Here is a 19,110-nt window from a genome sequence, read left to right on the forward strand (position 1 = left end):
GACCTAAGATTCCCATTCCACCTTTAAAAGCTATAAAAAGGAAAGCAAAGCAAATCCAAAGTGAATGAAAAAAGGAAATAGTAAACAGAAGAGCAGAAATCAAGTTAATAGAAAACAAACAGAAAATTAACAAGTTTTAAAGTTGGTTCCTTGAAAAGATCAGCTAGGCTGATCAAGAAAAGTAGTACAGAAATAGCCAACACGAAAAATGAAAAACTGGTTAATACTATAGATCATACATCAAATGGATGAGAATATTACAAAACAACCAAACCACTAAACAACTCAAATGTAATGGACAAATTCCTTCAAAAACATAATTTAGTCAGTTACCAAAATCAACACAAGATGAAACACAAAATCTATTTGAATAATCCCACAGCTATTAATAATCAGTAACCTTTCCAAAAAGCAAACTCCAGGTCCAGATGCTTTCACTGGGAATTCTACCACACATTTAAGGAAGAAATAACACTTATGTAAGCACTTTTAGAAAACAGAAAATCTTTTAATGAGGACAGCATAATTCTAGTATCAAAAACAGATAAAAACATTCCAAATATAGAAAACGACAGACCAATATCCATCATGAAATTACTGTTGACCCCTGAACAAAGTGGGGATTAGGGATGCCAACCTCCCTGAACAAAAAATCTACATATAACTTCTGACTCCCTAAAAACTTAACTACTAATAAGCTACTGTTGACCAGGAGTCTTGCCGATAACATAGTTGATTAACACATATTTTATATGTTATATGCATTATATACTGTATTCCTACAATTAAGTCAGCTAGATTAAAGAAAATGTTATTAAGAAAATCATAAGGAAAATGCATTTACAGTACCGAAAAAAAAATCCAAATATAACTAGACCTGCACAGTTTAAGCCCATACTGTTCAAGTGTCAACTGTGAAGCAAAAAATCCTTAACAAACAAATACAATATGCAAAAAAGATAATACACCATAACTAAGTAGAGCTTAACCCAGGAATACAAATTTGGTTTAACAATAGAAAAATCAAGCCTCTGCCTTTTAGAACAACTCAACAAATTTCACTGGTTTAAAGATCATGCTATAGTCTGACCCCAGAGATAATTCATGCAGACTTGTGTGCGGGTGTATATATATACACGCACACATATACATATATATACACATATATGTACATACACACACACACACATATTACCTTAACTTAAAACAAGTCATTAGGTTATCTGAGCAGTCAAATTACGAATCCACTTTACTTCTTTATACTTTCCTATACTTAAAGAAATGTCATGTTCTAAATGGTTTTTAAAAAGAGACCATAATATGAAAAAAGCAAAGCTACCCTAACCTAAGTTTATGAAACCCAGAATGTCAATATAATAGTTGGAAAAACAAAAACTGGACCCTTTGTGGTCCAAGGAAGCAAGTTAAATATACAGAAAATCTCCCTGAATTATAGCAGCAATGAAAAAAAATCTACAAAGCTGATTTTGGTTAGCAAAGGAGAGAAAGGACTTGAAAACTGCTTAAAGAAGGGAATATAGTAAAGAAGATAATTCAAAAACACTTCTGAAGTTATCAAAACTTGGCGACTAGAGAACAGTACTGGAAATGTAATAAAGTTAGAGAGAGGGAAGGCCTAGACTGACAGAAATGAATGGCAAAAAATAAATGAGTTGAGTTTTATCCAAGAAATTATTAATCTATCATGGTCCTAATTGCCTCCAGGAGGGGAAGTCTATTTGGGGACAGTCATCAATAATGCTCTTTAACTCTTAAAAAGCAAAAAGATGAAACAAATATGATAAAATGTTAGCAGGTAATAATTCTGATAAATAGGGGTATGTTACGTTAATCATTGTACCCTTCTAAAACTAGTGACTGAAAGAACCTGGACTCCTTTGAGTCAACAGAAAACATTCTTTCAGTCCTTTTAGGCCTAAAACAGACATAAAATCTAACTCCTTTTCACTAGTGGAGAGGAAAGAACATGGAACTTAAAAACAAAGTCATGAGTGAAATGTTTGTTCCAGCATTTACTTTCCTGTGATCATAAACTTTATTCCTAATGTATAAGGAATAAAACCGAATTCACAAGGCTGTCATCATGATTCAAGAAGACAACAGTGAATGGCACTCACTAAATATTCAGTGAACATTTTCCTTCCCAGATCATTTTCCTTTATCCATAGGTCTCCTTTTATTCCTCTATCCATTCCTGTAGTTATTATTTCAAAGACCCCTGACAATGTTTTTCCAATCTTTTTGCTAGTACATCAATCCAACTATCTACCACTAAAGATGTAGATTACGGCAGTCAATATCTGTTTCATGAAAGAGGCCAGTCATAAATGGCGACATACCAGAATAGTAAATCCATCTAAAGACAGGAAGTAAGTTAGTGGTTGCCAAGGGCTGAGGGCAGGGAGAATGGAGAGTTGATAGCTAATGGGTATGAGGTTTCTTTTGGGGGTGATGAAATGTTCTGAAATTGATTGTGGAGATGGTTGCACAACCTTGTAAATGTACTAAAAATCACTCAATATACACTTTAAAAGGGTACATGTTAAGCTATGTGAATTATATGTCAACAGAACTGTTTAAAATAGAATAAAATACTACCAATCTTCTGCTTCATAATCTACACAATCTACACCTATCAAACCAATTGCAAACCATAGCGCACCATTTTAAATCTTTCTGAAATAAGGCAGGATATAAAGAAATAAGATAAACTACTTGCTGTCCCACAGCTTCCAACAGGAATACTTCAATTCCAGGAAGGGCAATCTTCTAATTGTCCCCTCCTTCAAATATTGTGAAATTCCTTCCTGACTTTCCTTCATCAATTAAATATTTACTGGGAATTATTAAATACTATGCATGAGGAGAGCGAGTGAACTTGAAGAGAGTGAACAAAAAAGACATGCTGCCATCACATAGCTTTCAATTTAGCTTACATATTTCACACTGACAAAGTCTTCCTTCCCTTCTACATATCATATCCTTTTTATACTTTTCCAAGGATTTGGTCAAGTTCAGCTCCTCCAAAAATCATCTTCTAACTACTACCACCCTTATTAATCTCTCTAAACAATTAAAGACTAATATGCCATCCTTAATTATTTTACATACTCTAGTTTCATCTTTGGAACTAAACTGTAACCTCAAGTATAAAAGCATGCTATAGCTTTCTGTATATACCATAGTATTCAGCACAGAACTGAGAACATTTTAATACTGAAATAAGTAATTACTTTCATACCTGTATATAATATTTATAACTATAGCTACCTTATATGTTAACTACTTTGCTATGCACTTTATATTATCTCTAATCTTTATCATAACTCTGTAAAATAAATGTTCTATCTCTGTTTACACACTGAGAAACTGCAGCTCAAAAAAGCCACTTCAAATAAAGCTCGATTGGAACTCAAGTATCTATAATCTTCCAAAGTCAGTGCTCTTTTGTACTGAATCCTTTAAGTATGAGTAGTTACAACCAAAACACAACCAGAGGAAGAACTAACAATACAGTTTATCACACTAGCTAAGTGACCTTCGGCAAGTAATCTATACTGTCACAGTTTCATCTGTAAAAAAGTAATAGCATCTAATTCATAGGGTTAGATATCAAATGAACTGACATATGCAAAGCAATCAGAACAGTCCCCGCACACAGTATGCAATATATAACTGTTGGCTATTATTTTTATCATAATTCACCATAATGAAGTCATCAAATATACTTCCTACTCTCATAAGCCTGGTTTATGATAGATTATGGCTTCATACTACCCACAACATAACTGAAGTGAGAATTCAAGAACTTCCAGACTGCCATAATGCAGCTCCAACATATCTTTTTCAGTTTAATTCAACTCAAGAAATACCTATTGAGCATCTACCATGTATCAGACTCTTTCACATCTTTTCTGTACCATAGCAAACATCAGTACTTCCTTGTACCATATCAAACCTAACATATCCAAATGTTAGGTTCAACCTTTACTTTTCCCACATCGCTTTGTTTCCTCCCACTGTTTTCTCACCAGGTAACACTAATCTTATATCTGCCAATCAATACTTTACTCATCTTAAAGGCCTACTTCAGTTATTACATTTACCAGATAGCCTTTTTTCATCTTCCTTGGAAAATATAAATTTTTCCTTCACCTTCAATTCTAAAAAGTTTCATTAATACCTGCCAAAACATTTATCGCACTGTCATAATTATCTGTACACATCTGGGCTTCCTAAGGACAGGCACCATTTTCTACTCAACTTTATAGTATCCATAACAAAAGTATTGCAAAAGTATGCATTTGCATAGATGATGCTTATTAGATATTTACTGAAACCAAGTTTTCCAACTACAAACCAGATGCATAAGCTATTTCCTCCCTTTCTAATACACACACACATACCCTACTATCATCTGGGAAAAAAATGAGTTCAGTTCAAATTCTTTAAATTATAATTCTGGTTCACTATTAAAAAAACACACAGCCTCTCATATCACTGCATTGGCAAGTAGGTGCTACTTGCCAAATACTCCACAATCAAAAAATTACTAGACTGTTATAACTCTGTCCTAATGAAAAAAAATCCCATATTATTACACTATCAACTATTTTAAAAAAAACTGCTCTTTCACATATTTAGATTGAACACTGAAATTCACAAGGGTTTTTGCACTTTTGGAAAAGAATGTGTTAATTCAAATCACTAGTTAGTACTGGATCAAGTAGTTATTAAAATAAAATTAAGGAAATTAAGACAACAAAGAAAAACTGGCAACATATTTCCCTATCCCCATCTTTTCTCCTACATTAGACACTCATTTTTTCAGCCAGAATCGAATCCCCATTCCTGTTCTAAGGGACTCATCAATGATTAGGTCTTAGCAAGAGGCAAAACTCCACATCCATTAGAGAAGGAGGGAACTAATATTGACCCATCCTAATGCTGTCAGCTACTATACAGCAAATGATCTATGTCTTGCCAATCTGAGCTTAAGGTCAAAACTTTGAATCTTGACTGAATATACTCCAAGATGAAAAGATGGTTTAGAATTCATATCACTAGTGTCCAGTTGTAGCATCCTGCAGACCTCCCACAGCATGACTTTGATGGAAGGCTGTTGTTATCTGGACTCTCTTTTTCTCTGCTTTTCTGAGCCTGATATCTCCAGCCTTCCCATCGGCTTTGTGATCTACACCATATCCTTTCAACTAATTCTTTTTTTGTTTGTTTGTTTGTATCAACTACAGCTTTGTTGTTTACATCCAATGTTTCTCATACAGACACGTTACCTTTCTCTTCTTCTTTTCACTGAGTCTTTATATCAATTTTAAATCCTGTTCATTAAAAAAAAATCAAAGCTTTGTTCTGTTTTTTAAATAACTTTCTGCAATTTGAAACAAGCAAGACAGATCCCTTTGAAAGGCATTTTAGAAGCAATAAAATTCTCAATTAATCTTTTATGCAAATAACAAATTAACCAAGGCAGAAAAAAAAGATCTTTCTCCTTTGCTTTGTTACCGCTATCTTTTTCATTATACGGCAAAATTTTAAAATAAATACTTTCAAACAGGAAACATACAATCTTCTACTAAAACTGTGTGCTTTTTATATGAAATGCATCTAAATTCATCTTTTACTGCAGAAATAATAATCTCTTTAATTCTATTTTAGGAAAAAAAATAGAATCCTGGCAATCCATGTGTTTCCTTTAATGTATATATTCATTATTTTCAGAGGCAAATGCCAAATACTAAGTCCTCTGCGCTTAACAAAAAAAAAACTTTTTACAGTTATATATTAAGTTCTTATTCTTAAGCTGAACTATTTCGTTTTATGCAGTCATTGAGAGAAGAATGACTTTTTAAATGTATCAATTTTCAAATTGCAGCTATATGCATACTTTCATTTTGAAAGTTATTTGTAATTAAACATTTCATTAAATGAACTACCCTGAATTAACTAGCAATTGTCAGTTTTATCATGTTAGATACAATATATGTCCTTGTAATATTCAAGGCTAATAAATAAGTCTGTCATTTAATTTGCAAGTGTTTCAGGTTAATCAAATTAATAAACTGGTCACTAAGACCTCTCTATATTTTTCATATTTGTACTAAAAATTTGCAGTTCTAATAATAGGAGATATTTTATATGTATGTTTAAATGTAAACACTCTTCAAAAACTGGGTTAACATTTTAATCACCTTTGTTGAACATATCCCACCTAGGGGCAGTATAGCAGTGGGCTCTGGAATCAGACTGCCTCAGGGCTCAAATTCTCGATATACTACTTAACTGTATCCACTATTTACTTTAGCAAGTTACTTAAGCTCTCTATACCTTAGTTTCCTCATTTTTAAAATGGAAATTAAAGTACTTACTTCACAGGGTTTCTGAAAAGGTTACAAACAATTCTCTCAAAAACAAAATTTTTAAACGTCCTTGAAATGTCTCATTTGTACACAATCCATGTAATAAGTCTATAAATAACTGAAATCTAAAAACTAAAATAAATATATCTAAGATTTATATGCCTAAAATAATTTAAAAATAAAATTATTTTTAAACTTGGTTTAAAATGTTATGTCGAACATAAAAATTAGTTTTTTATGTCAGATGTGTTTGCATTGCAACAAAAACACTAAAACACATGTGTTGCACCAGGTCTCAACTAAAACTACCTCAACTATATATAATATACATTACGTTATTTCAACTTCTAACAAGAAATTTCAACTAGATGGGAACTCTGAAAAAATTTTAAGAGAATTCAATAATGCTATCAATTAATAATTAGGAACACTTCTGAAAGACATTTATCAACTCTGGACCTCTGTCTCATTTGTAAAGAGTGGTTTAAATTCTTTCTCAAAGTCTTTTTAAGTTCCATAAGTCTATGTGAGTCATTAGACACTTCCCTTAATTCACGAAAGTATCACAAATACATGTTAAATGCTATTTTTGTAGCCTCAAGTAACTGAATTTTAAAAATGCTTATATAGCAGTACAACGTAACTAAACTAAGCTCTGAAACTTTAAGCACACTTGTGTCTTATGATAAACCAATACTATGTATTTTTTCACTATTTCAAAAACCAATCCTAAACTGTATTTTTGTACTCCAATTGCCCTTTGTAAGATGTTATCTTCCTTATGACAATTCCCATTCACACTAAATACTGTAACTGAAAACGTCTTAAAGACACCCTCCACAAAGGGCAAGAAGCTTTAAAGGAGAGAATGTTTAAAGATGGAATGGAATGTTCAGCAACAGGAAATGAATAAAATGTTATTTTGAAGTATGTGTTAGGGAGAAGGAATAGAAGGGGAAAAGAATATTATCTAACTACACAAATTCAAGATTATTCCTTTCCTGGTTACAAGGGGTAAGTAAGAATGAATTGAGTTTAAATCCACAATTTGGAAAGGTTTTGAAAAAAAATTTTTTTAAAGAAAATTATTAAAATTCCATGAAATGATCCTTTGGAAAAATTAGGATATCACATTTGTCTTTTTGCTCTGGTATTAATCAACTATGTAGATACCTTTTATATATTTTGATATAAAGGCTCACGTAAAACAAACAACACACGAAGTAATATTAATCACCATCTTACTCTGAAGAACGAAACTTAAAACATTAATCCACTAACATCACCTTATTTTGCACTGTTACTTAATAATGCATGTATTTATAAGTGCTTGGTAAGCTATAAAGCATGTTAATGTAGTGTTATTACTTAACTGCTCTGCTCTTGCCTCTTTATGCCAGTGGCTATAACAGATCAGTAATGTCATAAAAGAGGCTACAAGTTCCAATAGAATTACAGGTGAGCATTCAAATGCCTTTTTATAGAGGAATTTTGTTTCAGAAAACACTGCTTGGAGCTACGTTTAACCATTCCAACACTTCTGCCTCTAATCCAGGCATTTATCTGTTTCTACATGTTGGAGGAGGGGAAGCATACTGGACAAGGAGGAACACCAAGAAGGGAAATTTAGCCCTATTTTGCGCAAACTCTCATCTTAAGGAGGAAAAAAAATGGGATGAGGTAGGAGACTGGCTGTTAGCATAGCTGATGGTTCACCACTTCAAGCTACATGTGCTCATTCTTCTCTCTGTGATGCTCGAGAAGCCAAATCACATATCCAAGATTTTTTAAAGAAGAAACATTAATACTCAATTTTTGTTTTCTCCTTAAAATGTAACTTTATTAGCTTCATTGTATAAATTAAAATCATAAATGCCAAAATCTGCGCTTCATTCTTGAAGTTCCTGTATTTTTAACTTCCTCTAGAACATTTTCAATTATGAATCATCAACTTCAGTAACAAATTCCAATTTCACTCAGCTTCTTAAAACCAACTCCCTTACTGTCCCACCCAAACTCAATCTTGCACTCTTCACTGATGCCTATTTACAATCCACTAGAATCAATTGCCAAGTCCTAGTTTTATTTTCATCTCTCAAATAAGCAAAAACTGTAATAGGCAAAGCACTGCAGGAGGTAAGAAAACAAATATGACATTGTGTGTTCCTTTCCTTAAAATCTTCAATTAAAAAAAAGAGCTAACTGATATGTAATAACTACAATGTATTGAGCTCCTATTATGTGCCAAGCATGATAAACCACTCTTAAGTTAAAAAAAAAATAATAAAAATTAGATACTATAATCTCCAAATAACAGACCTGAAAAATAAGACCTGTAGAATTTGAAGTGCATAGTCAAAGAGCTAGTAAATGGTAGAGCTTAAACTCAAAAAACAGCTATGACTACAAAGTCCCTGCTAACTATAAATAAACAATACAAAGCGATATAATTGCCAGAGGAAAAGTACCACCGAAAGAAGCAACCTTTCCCATTATTTCTCTCCTCTGCTCCAGAGGCTGGTGCTAGCAGAGGGCTGCTTAAATATAGGGGGGTAAGGGGAGGGTAAAGTGCGTAAAGGGGATCAAATATATGGTAGCTGAAGGAAACTGGACTTTGGGTAGAATATACAGATATCGAATTATAATGTACATCTGAAAATTATATAATTGTATTAACCAATGTTAGTCTAATAAACTTAACTTTTAATAATAAAAAAACAACTAGGAAGACCATTTAAGTAAATATCCCTAGGTCCAATCCTTAAGATCCCAAGTCACTGGGTATGGGTGTTTCTGATGATTTTTTTTTTAAACCATACCCCTAATTCTTGTTCGTTCATTCACTCATTCATTCAACAAAGAACTGAGTTCCTACTCTGCACCAAGTCCCATAACTGCTTCCCAAATACCTCTTTTACATCTGATCCTTCAGCATTCTACTCTGCAAATATTCTAAAAGCCTTATTTTCAACATTTCACTCCTCTAGCAGGTTTTTATTCCCTATCAAGTAAAATTATTTTGAATCACAGCTTTGCTCATGTATAATGAACAACTAGTACACAGTTAAGTGCTCAATGTTAGTAGTACCTTTTCACATTACATAATCTGCTCTGAATTATACTATTATGTACTCAATTCATAAAGTAGGGGACTGGTGTAACATATGCTAAGAGGGCTAAAGACAAGAAGCAGCTACTCTTCCCTTTCTGCTATATATGCTTTTCCTTCTCCCTGCATCCTTCTAAATTCTTAAAAGGAGAGCTCATATCCTACCTTCAATAAACATTCCTTGACTCTTCACGACAATAATCTCTTTCTTTCCTTACAACCTACAGAATTGCTATTACTGTCAGAAAAGGACGTATCTTAACATTTGATTTAATGCAGTCCTCCACCATACTCTAATTTTTTAAATGATTTATAGCTCTTGTCTCATTAAGATTCTTGAGAACAGACTGTATTATACATTTTCATTATAATTCCAAGAGTGCCTGGCCTACTGCTAAGTATATAGTAAGCCTTGATTTGACAATACTTTTCCACCTGTGCAAGTACTCCTTAAGTTATTAACATTGCTTTCTGCCTTTATAACATCACATATGAGTTCTCTCAAGAATATCTAAATGATTCAAAATTGTCAAAGGCTCATCCTCTATGTAAGGAGACTATTATCTAGTGTAATGGCTTTATCACACTTGTTTGCTACAATATCTTGGGCAAGTAATTTAATTTATCTAAGCCTAAATTTTCCTGTCTATAAAGAGGTAATACTTCTCTGGTTGCTGTGAAAAGTAAATGAGGCAACAGAAATTATTTACCACAGGGCTTGACACATAATTCTTGATATATGTTAGCTGTTAGCATTTCCTGATAAACAAAACATTTAATGTTTTTCTCCCTTTTATATGAAAGCAAATTTTTTTTCTAGAGATTAAAATTTGAGCAAAACTAAAAGGAAATAAGTCAATAAATTCACAAACCCAGAAAGAAAATCTAGTCAGAAAGATCTGAACTGAAAGGTTCTCTAATTAAATCAAATGCATACGGCTGGGGTTTCGTAGTAAGATAATTTTAAACAAAAATAGAGTTAATCTTACTAATAAAAATAAAACAAAGTACATAGTTCTGAAAAGGGGCTCAAGAGTCCTCACGGTGTAAAATAAAGAACACAGGGCTTAAATACAGAAAAACTTAAGTCCAAATAGCAACTCTCACTACCTGCTAACTACATGACTTTAAAAAGGTAATCCAAATTTTCTAATCCTGTTTTCTCACTTGTAAAATGAAGTAAAAATAGCTGTCACAAAATTAAATAAGGTAAACAAAAATATCTGGCTGGCAGGTCCTCCACTGCTGGATCTTTCTCTATGCTTAAAAATAAAATTTCTGAATTGTGTTTTACAATAAAGCTGGAAAGTTCATTAGAAACATGCAATTAAAAATCAGTTTTTCAACACAAAAGTGTCAGGCAGAAAAGGAAGAAAGAATGAGATTTAGAAAGTCTAAGTAAGGCTGCAACTTCTCGACATGTTCCTGTCGAGAAGTTGCAGCCTTACTTAGACTTTCTAAATCTAACATTTACATTTACTTAAAACATCATGCAAAACATAAGCCATGAAGGAATAAGAATTTTAATGAAATTTTATTTTGGTAACAAGATATTGTGAATGTTTTTGCTCTTGGAGATGGCTGGAGAAACAGTACTATTAAATATTATGTACAGAATTCATGAGAAAATCATGAACTTTCCACCTACTATGTTTTCACCCACACACTCAGTCCCTCCTCCCCTTGCTCTCAAACAAGATCATCCTATCTACACTTATTGCTACAATGCAGCCACAGGATGAATAAAATAAGCTCCTCATCCACTGACACCAACAAAATATTTACGCTTACATTTTAGATTGCTAAGAAGTTTAAATTAGACATATTCTTTATCTCAATATATCCAAGAGTACTACAATAAGAATATATTAACCTCTGCTAACATAATCAGTGGAAATAGTTTACCATGTTATTAGGGAAAAAGAAAGCCATAAAGGGGAAAAAGAAATTTTATAATACAAAGCTCTGGAGCCAAGCTACAACATAATAAAGTGCATAAGAAATTCCTCTATTTCGTTTGAATGTTGAAGAAATTTGAGTGAAAACATGCAAAAAATAACAAGATAATCTTAACTCTGCAAGTGTTACAGCGTATTTAAAAATGCTTTTCTAAAAAAAAGTTTTCCTCACCACTAGCAGCAGAGTTGAGTTCTGTAATTTAGTTCTTGAACAACCAGCTCTATCAACGAGAATCTCTGTGGCCAAATTTTATTCCACGGTTTTGTAATACAGACCAAAAAAGTATGTAGACAGGGTATTGATGAAAACACTCTAAATTCTTTTTAAAAGATGCTATTTTCTTCTATGCTCTGAGCTCAGGTGGTTCTTCATTTTATGTTGAAATAAAGGATCTCTGCTGGAAGATTTTTAAGTTCCGGGATTAAGCTTCATGTTCCTAACTCTTACAAATTTCTTATCTAAGACCACCAAAGTTTCACAGATGGCCGCATTTTTTCAGACATCTTTTGCCTAATTTATATAATTAGATGGAATGAGCAGCCTGATTAAGGTAATTTTTCACTTAACGTTAAGTGGAAATTGCATTTAGAGACCTAATACATGAACACATTCTCTAAAGCACAAAGAACACACAAATCATAGGTGCACAATTTGCATCTGGGGAACCACAATATTCTGGAACATAAAATTCCCTACACTAAGGCCTTACTTAGAAATGCTTAACCCAGGCCCAAACTCAATGAGCTATCCTCTACATGCTAATAAAGCTAAAGGTGTAACATTCCAGGAGCAGCATTAATAGGCAACTGAAAGACCAAAAAATCTTATGAAGACCAAAATAAATGGATCTCTAAAGATGGAATTTCAGATTGTGCTGGATGGTAAAAGAAAGTGATGGGCAATAGGGAATCCTAATCAGTTCCATTCAATTCGTGATGAGTGTCCAGTTAACAACTTCTCTTTGTGAGGTAAAACTAATGTAATGTAAAATGTAATAACTGAAATATTAAAACAAAAATATCCTATATATTGAACCTCTCTCTCCAAGCTTCCTGGTCATTCAGCAGGTGTCTTAAATTTAAGGCTGCCCTATCAGAAAGAGGTCACTTAAGGACAATTAACTTCAATGAAATACCTAGTATACTAATTAAAAAATAACCAAAACTGTATTTCCAAAGGGAAAAAAGAAGTGAGAAATAGTGACATCCTACTAAAGATATTACCCTGTTATTTATTAGGGTGACAATTATCTACATTAATTTTATTGACAACCCAATAATTTCTAAAGTATAAAATATTAATTATGTAGCAGTATTTTTCACTTTAAAACACACTTGAAAATTCTTTCTCAATCAGGCCAAATCTAATTTTAAAACTGACCCTAAACATAAAACTACTCACCAATTAGACTAAGAGATAAAACAATACTGGTTCAGGGAAGGGAGACTGGATTAAGAAAAAAATTAATTTGAAGCTGGTCACCAAAAAAATAAATAAATAGAAATTCCAAGGCTAAACTAGGGTAAAGCTTCCCAAGAGAAAATATTAATAAATCGGTTGTTACCCTATGCATGACTAGGATTTCAGAAAATGCACACTAGCATGAAGTTAAGAGAAATTTTACAGGGAGTAAGTGTGGAGTACACTATCCTTTCAGGAAGAACAGTTTGCTTTATAAAAAAACAGGGATAAAGAAGGCTGGCAACCCACCCCTCACATCCTCCTCACCGCCCAAAATTAAGAATATTTTGAGAATTAAGAGATGTAATAATAAATAAGTTCAGAACACACCCACAAAAAAACACTTCCAATACTGTAACATAAAGAAATCATTCTACATTAAAATATAGATAGTATTTCCTCTACGATTATTGCCCACTAAGCCACTTCATCTACAGTACTTTTCTTATAGGGAAAACGTGCCTGACTTTTAATTAATGCATGGTTCCAGAGTGTTCACATTTTATATGTTCAATCCCATACTGTGAATGAGGGCTGTGCTGAGTGGGGGACCCTAAAGTACAAAGTGTGGCATAACTAAAATGTCTAATACAAAAGGAGCTACCACTTTAACGCCATCCTATTTTAGTGACTATAATAAATAACTCCTTGAAAAGCAAGCACATCTCTTTATAACTGTATACCTTCCGTCTCACTTTAAGATATCATCACAGAATGAATGTGTACAACTTAATTATTTTCCCGGGTGCTTCCTTTCCTTCCCTCCTCGTAGAACACAAATATATTTTTTTAAGTTCACATAAATTGATACCTAGCACTAGTAACTCGGTCTATTTGAAATGGGCTTAATTTTGAAAGTTCTAATAAGATGTGTTCAGGTTGGAAACGAAAAACTACCTTATAAGGGTATAAAAGGCTGAAAGCAGGAAGCGGCTTTGACAAAACTAAGGAAGTTGCAGCGCGCTTGCTCACTGGGGGACTTTTTTGAGGCAAGAGAAGTAACACATGACATCTTTCTCTCTCAAATTAAAATGTGACTTGGTTCACCGGCTTAAAAACGCAGTGGGAGATGGAAAAAACCGGGAGTTAAAAAGGAAGAGGAGGTGGGTGGTTAAATGAAAGCCCCGATTTAGGTTCCCATTTTCAGAGTCTGAGTCTTCCCATTCCCCCACCCACACCCCGGGCAGTGTTGTCACACCAATCTTGCAAAACCTACACGGAGCGCTTCTCTTTTCTCGCTCTTCTGCCAGGCGAGTACCCGCGCTCGATTCTCAAACCCACCGGCAGGAAAGGGTGCAGAGGGAAAGGAGAGCCTGGTGCCCAGGGCTCGGCGACCACCCCCACCGTGCCCGCGAGCCCCGAGGAGGCGACCGTCCCCGCATCTCCTTGGGCGGCGCTGCCCACAGCGGTGGGGGAAGGGCCGCGAAGAGTAGCACGGAGAGATCCACTCCACGGCGGCTTCCCGGTCTCAGGCCTCTGCCTGGGTCCCAGAGGGTGAAACCAGGGTACAAGGGAGGCCCTGCCTCTCCGGGCCCCACCCCTCGCAACCCAGAGGGGCTAGAATGACACTGCCGGCGGCAGCACCTTGCCGCACCATTCATCTCCCAACCTCCTCCCTCCCCCGCCATTTTCCTACCTCAGCCTCAGTTTCCCCACCCCCGCCCGTCAGCCCCCTTACCCGGTGCCACAGTCCACCACACAGGCCGGCAGCCGTCCCGCCATCTTCCTCCTCGCCTGCTCCTGCTGCTGCCGCCGTCTGCTCCGTACTGGTCGTGGCCAGGGATTGGAGGCAGGGGATAGGAACTATCTGACCATCCACAGCCGAGCCGCCCTCTCCGTCCGGGGGGGAGCCGGGAAGCCGAAGCAGTAGCGAGAAAGCAGTAGGCTCGGTCAGCGACTACCACTTCCGCAACCCAGGAGGGCAGGCAGTCCCCGCCCTGCCCCGCCGCGGCCTCCTCCCCCTCTTTCTCCCCTCCTCCTCACTCCTGCCCCCACCCTACAACTTCTTCCCCTCACGCCGCCTTTCCCGGGGAAGTCAAGATGGCCGCCAGTGCCGACGCCCTGGCCAGGCCGGGCCCCGGCGGCGAGCGCTCCCCCTTCCGGCTCCGAGTGGGAGGGGCGAGGAGGCATGCGCAATAAGGTGCGGTCGCCGGCGGCCGCTCCCGTCCCGAAGTTAAGGGAATCCAGTTCGGGTTTTCCTAGAGCGTAGGGGCGGAGAAGTCAGCCCGAGCCTCCAATTCCTCTGAAGCTGAAGGGGGCTTTTAGTTTCAATTACTTCTATGCTAGGGTGAGGAAGGGTGGAACCGCATCCCGCAGCCACGAATGTCTTCTCCTGTGCCCGGGGCAAAACGGCCCAATTGATAACGTTGTCAGCAGCACACACAACCATTCTTATAACTTGAGCGGCTGCTATTCTGGGTGGAAAGCGATATCAGACCGACGGTGAGCAGTCGGGGGTCAGAGGAACAAAGGTTTGCACCGTGACTCTTTTGCCTTTGTGCCGAGGTTTTAATCATTTACTCTTGTGCATTGTAATCACATTTCACATTATAGTAGTTCTAACGTTTAAATTGTAGCGTTCCCCTTCCTCCCTCCCCCGCCCTCCCCGAGAGCGGGCCTGCGCCCACAAGGAAGGCAAACCTTCCGGGAATATATGAATGTATTCTACATAATATGCTCTACACAAATAGGCCTTTATTCAAAGCTTTCGGATGATGGCAAAGATTTCCCTCTGGAATAATTTAAAATTATGCTATTCTACTAGCAAGGTTATACCAAAGATTAAGGACCCCCAAAAAAAATTTTTTAAGGGTTAAAAACTGGAAAGCTAGAACGGAGTTTTTCAAACATTTATCAGAATTAACTGGAAGGCTTGTTGAAACAGATTGTTGGGGCACACCACCAAGAGTTCTCTGATCAGGGCCTGGTAATTTGCATTTTTACCACGTTCCCAAGTGATAGTCTGGGACCCCCACCCTAGGAAACTAGGTTTCCTCTCCACTAGGCTTGTCTTAAATTGATAAACTGTGAATTTGCTTATATGAGACTGAAATAATTTTTTTTTTTTTTTTCAAAGAAAGGATGTCTAATTTACTCCAGAAGATCACACACATAGTGTGGTGTTAGACTGGCCTGGGGGTGGAATGTGGGTTTTTCATTCATTTGATAAAGAAGTATTGCTCATCTCTTATGGATGAGACTATGCTGACCCTGCATATTCAGAATGCACAAAATGGTAAGGTCTCTCACAGAGTTTGCAGTTTAGTGGGGAAACGTAGAAACTGTTAAAAATATTAGAAGGCAGAGAGCAGGAGATGAGAAATGGGTATCATAGGTGAGAGAATGGCAGGAAAGTGAGAGATAGGAAGGCTTCTCCCACATAATGACATTTAAAAGCTGAAGGCTGGAAGGTAGTAAGAGTTAGGGGAAAGGATAAGGAAAAAGGGGAGCCCTCCAGGAAGGGGGAACAGCAAACATCAAGTCCCTGAGATGGGAAAGAGCTTGGCTTCTTCCACAAATTGGAAGAAGACCCAAGAGGTCAAAGTGAAGTGAGCCAAGAAAGATGAAAAGGAAGTTGAAGTCAGAAGAAAGAAGCAGAGGATACAAGGATTTGTAAACTTGTGTAAGCATCTTAAAGTTTGGCCTAAAAGCAACTTGGAAGCCATTGAAAAGATTTAAGCAAAGAAACATTGTGGCTGCTTTGTAGGGAATGGATCCCCCAAAGTAGAGTGAAGTGCATCTTCTGCTTAAATTATATGCTGTAGTTCAGGGATAGAAATATGTGAGTAGAAGCATCCAGATGGGATCAGCTATGTGCAGAGGAGATTCACTTAGGGGAATCATCATCATCAATTAGTACCCAGCATACCCACATCTACTTACAGAAAAATAAATAAACAAACAAACAAATAAATAAATAATCCTGGTGGGTGGCTTTCCTCAGAGATTATCTTCCAAGAAGTCAAACAAAAGTGGTTCTTTTTTCAGATGCATGTTTGGGTTTTTTTCCCCTTACATTTTAGAAGATGCTAAATGGGAATTCTCTGCTGCCTTTTCCACCATCAGGTCATTTGGGAGAGCAGATGCCCGAAGATTGGTTCTGGCAGAAAAGGGAGATGTGGCTTGCTTGGGGTATATTGTTGCTTCCAGCATTACAGATGTAAGTCAGGAGCAAAGGGATCCTACCACAGGGGGCCCAAGGACAGAGGTTAGGAACTTGAACAGGTCAATCAGGGAAACCCACACTGGTAGATCCTCAGGATGGCTGCCTACCCACAGCCTTGGGTAGGTTGTCATGGAAGTAGTTTCGTCAGAGGTCAGAAACTGGAATGCTCCCAGGGTCCAGGCAGGTGACATTATGAGTGAAGAGGGCTATAAGGAGAGTATGACAATGTGGAGAACCCACATCCTAACAGAAAACAGTAGGGAATTTGCTATGCAGTAATGTAGGCCCAGTTACCAGAGCCTCCCTTTTTTCAAGAAATGTTGGAGATCTGTACTTTTGTCTGTTGGTAACAAATTCTCTAAAGGCTAGATTTTACTTGTGTGATACAAGTTTTCAACTTGTGATTTAAGAGGCTGTTTAACATTTACTTGTGCACTACCTTCAAATATGAAACTCATGTTGGTGCTGCATACTGTATCTCATTTCATAGGTATATACATAGTCAAGACTGTCTGTTCTCTATAAAGGCTGTGGCTGTTAGAAGTGTTTGGAAGCTTCCAACACTTTTTAGAAATGTCACTTGTGCTTGTTCCTCTTAATTTGTCTACCCAAACACTGCTTGCTTAAGACCCCTTCTACTTCCTGCTTGCTCCGTGTCAAATTGGTTAGCCTCCGTGCTGTCGTGGTGGCTCAGCCTTTCTTAGCTGTGCGGAGCCTTCGGATACACATCCTGCCAAAGCATTTCTGACCACCATGTTTGCATATGTCTCCTTCCTGCTCACTCTTCTCCAAATACAGAGAAGCAGAAGATGTCAGAGCTCAAAGGACCCTGAGAGATTATCTTATTAGGTATGAAAAGGAAAGCAGTGGTGGATGGGTGGGGTTTGTTTGACTGCCCTACATTCTTTACTCCCTAATAGCACCCTACTTTCCTTTTAACTCTGGTCAACCCAATGCTTGGTTCTTGTCAGTTTCCAAGCCTGGTCCCCAACCTTTCAGGCATTTGTGAGCCTTATAATATCTTTCCAATAAATCCTCTTTAGCTTGTTAGTAGTAACCAGTTTCTATTACTTGCACAAATTTATGAACCCTAAGTGATACAGAAGCCCAGAGAATTGAAGTGATTTTCCCAGTATCTTAGAAAAGCTGGGGAACAAAGTCCAGACCAAAACCTGGTTCTGACTCCTTTTCAAGGCTCTTTAGTTGTAACGCTACAAATATTGTTTAACTTTGACTGATATACTGGTCATGAGATTTCCTAGGGTATTCTAATGCTTTAAGGCCAATGTAGCAAATGTTTCTGGATCTTGAAATGTTTAAGAAATTTACATGTCAATCAATCTCTATTATTTTAAAATTGGAAATATTATTTTTTTAAAAACGAATTTAGATACTTGCTGTGGGGATGACTATTTGCAAATTGGCAGACCAATCAAATCCACAGAGAGCATTGGGGAAGAGCAGATAGATAAATGCTCAAAATGTCCATCCACAATTTGGCGATGGACAGGGGCGAGGGGGTTGGGAGACTGGGAGAATGGGGTGAAGGGCTAAGAAGTACAAATTAGTAGTTGATAGATGGCCACAGGAATGGGGAGCACGTCATAGGGAATGCGGTTAGCATTAATACATTGGCTAGGTGGAAGGTCAGGGGAGGGAGGGAGCAAATGGGGGGATTGTTTTATAAACTATGTAAATATCTAACCAATGTACTGTATACTTGAAACTAATTTAAAACGAATAAATAAAAAATAAATTGAAAAAGATGTCGATTCAGCCTAGTGGTCAGAGGTGGCTGTGAACCCTGGCTTCCCCCTTCTCAAGTTTCATGATCTTGGACAACTAACGTAGTGTATAAAGAGAGCACTGAACTTGGAATCAAGAGATTCGAGTTAAGTATGAGTTCTTTAATCTGTCTCTTAATCTATAAAATTGGAAAAACTACCTAACCTACAGGGTTGTTGTAAAGCTTAAATTTTTAAAAGCATATTATTAATTTAGGAATGATCTTATGAACA

General features: G+C 36.7%; 1 protein-coding gene and 1 long non-coding RNA gene across 5 annotated transcripts in view; one reads left to right on the forward strand and one right to left on the reverse strand.

The window, feature by feature from the left end:
• The window catches only part of ACTR3 (actin related protein 3), a 56,652-nt gene extending 41,688 nt beyond the window's left edge, over nucleotides 1-14,964 (reverse strand). The window contains exon 1 of one of the 2 annotated variants that reach the window (XM_039874511.1): nucleotides 14,606-14,964. In XM_039874511.1, the coding sequence (XP_039730445.1) occupies nucleotides 14,606-14,649 (44 nt within the window). In that variant the 5' untranslated portion in view covers nucleotides 14,650-14,964. The remainder of the gene's footprint in view (nucleotides 1-14,605) is intronic. The other variant, XM_039874513.1, reaches the window with a different exon arrangement.
• A 73-nt stretch (nucleotides 14,965-15,037) lies between these two features.
• The window catches only part of LOC120611920 (uncharacterized), a 48,267-nt gene continuing 44,194 nt past the window's right edge, over nucleotides 15,038-19,110 (forward strand). For all 3 annotated transcript variants that reach the window (XR_005655322.1, XR_005655323.1, XR_005655321.1), the window contains exon 1: nucleotides 15,038-17,941. This is a non-coding gene — a long non-coding RNA (uncharacterized LOC120611920). The remainder of the gene's footprint in view (nucleotides 17,942-19,110) is intronic.

The sequence above is a fragment of the Pteropus medius genome, unplaced genomic scaffold, assembly GCF_902729225.1.
Source record: "Pteropus medius unplaced genomic scaffold, Ma_sr-lr_union100, whole genome shotgun sequence".
Taxonomy (NCBI): Eukaryota; Metazoa; Chordata; class Mammalia; order Chiroptera; family Pteropodidae; genus Pteropus; species Pteropus medius.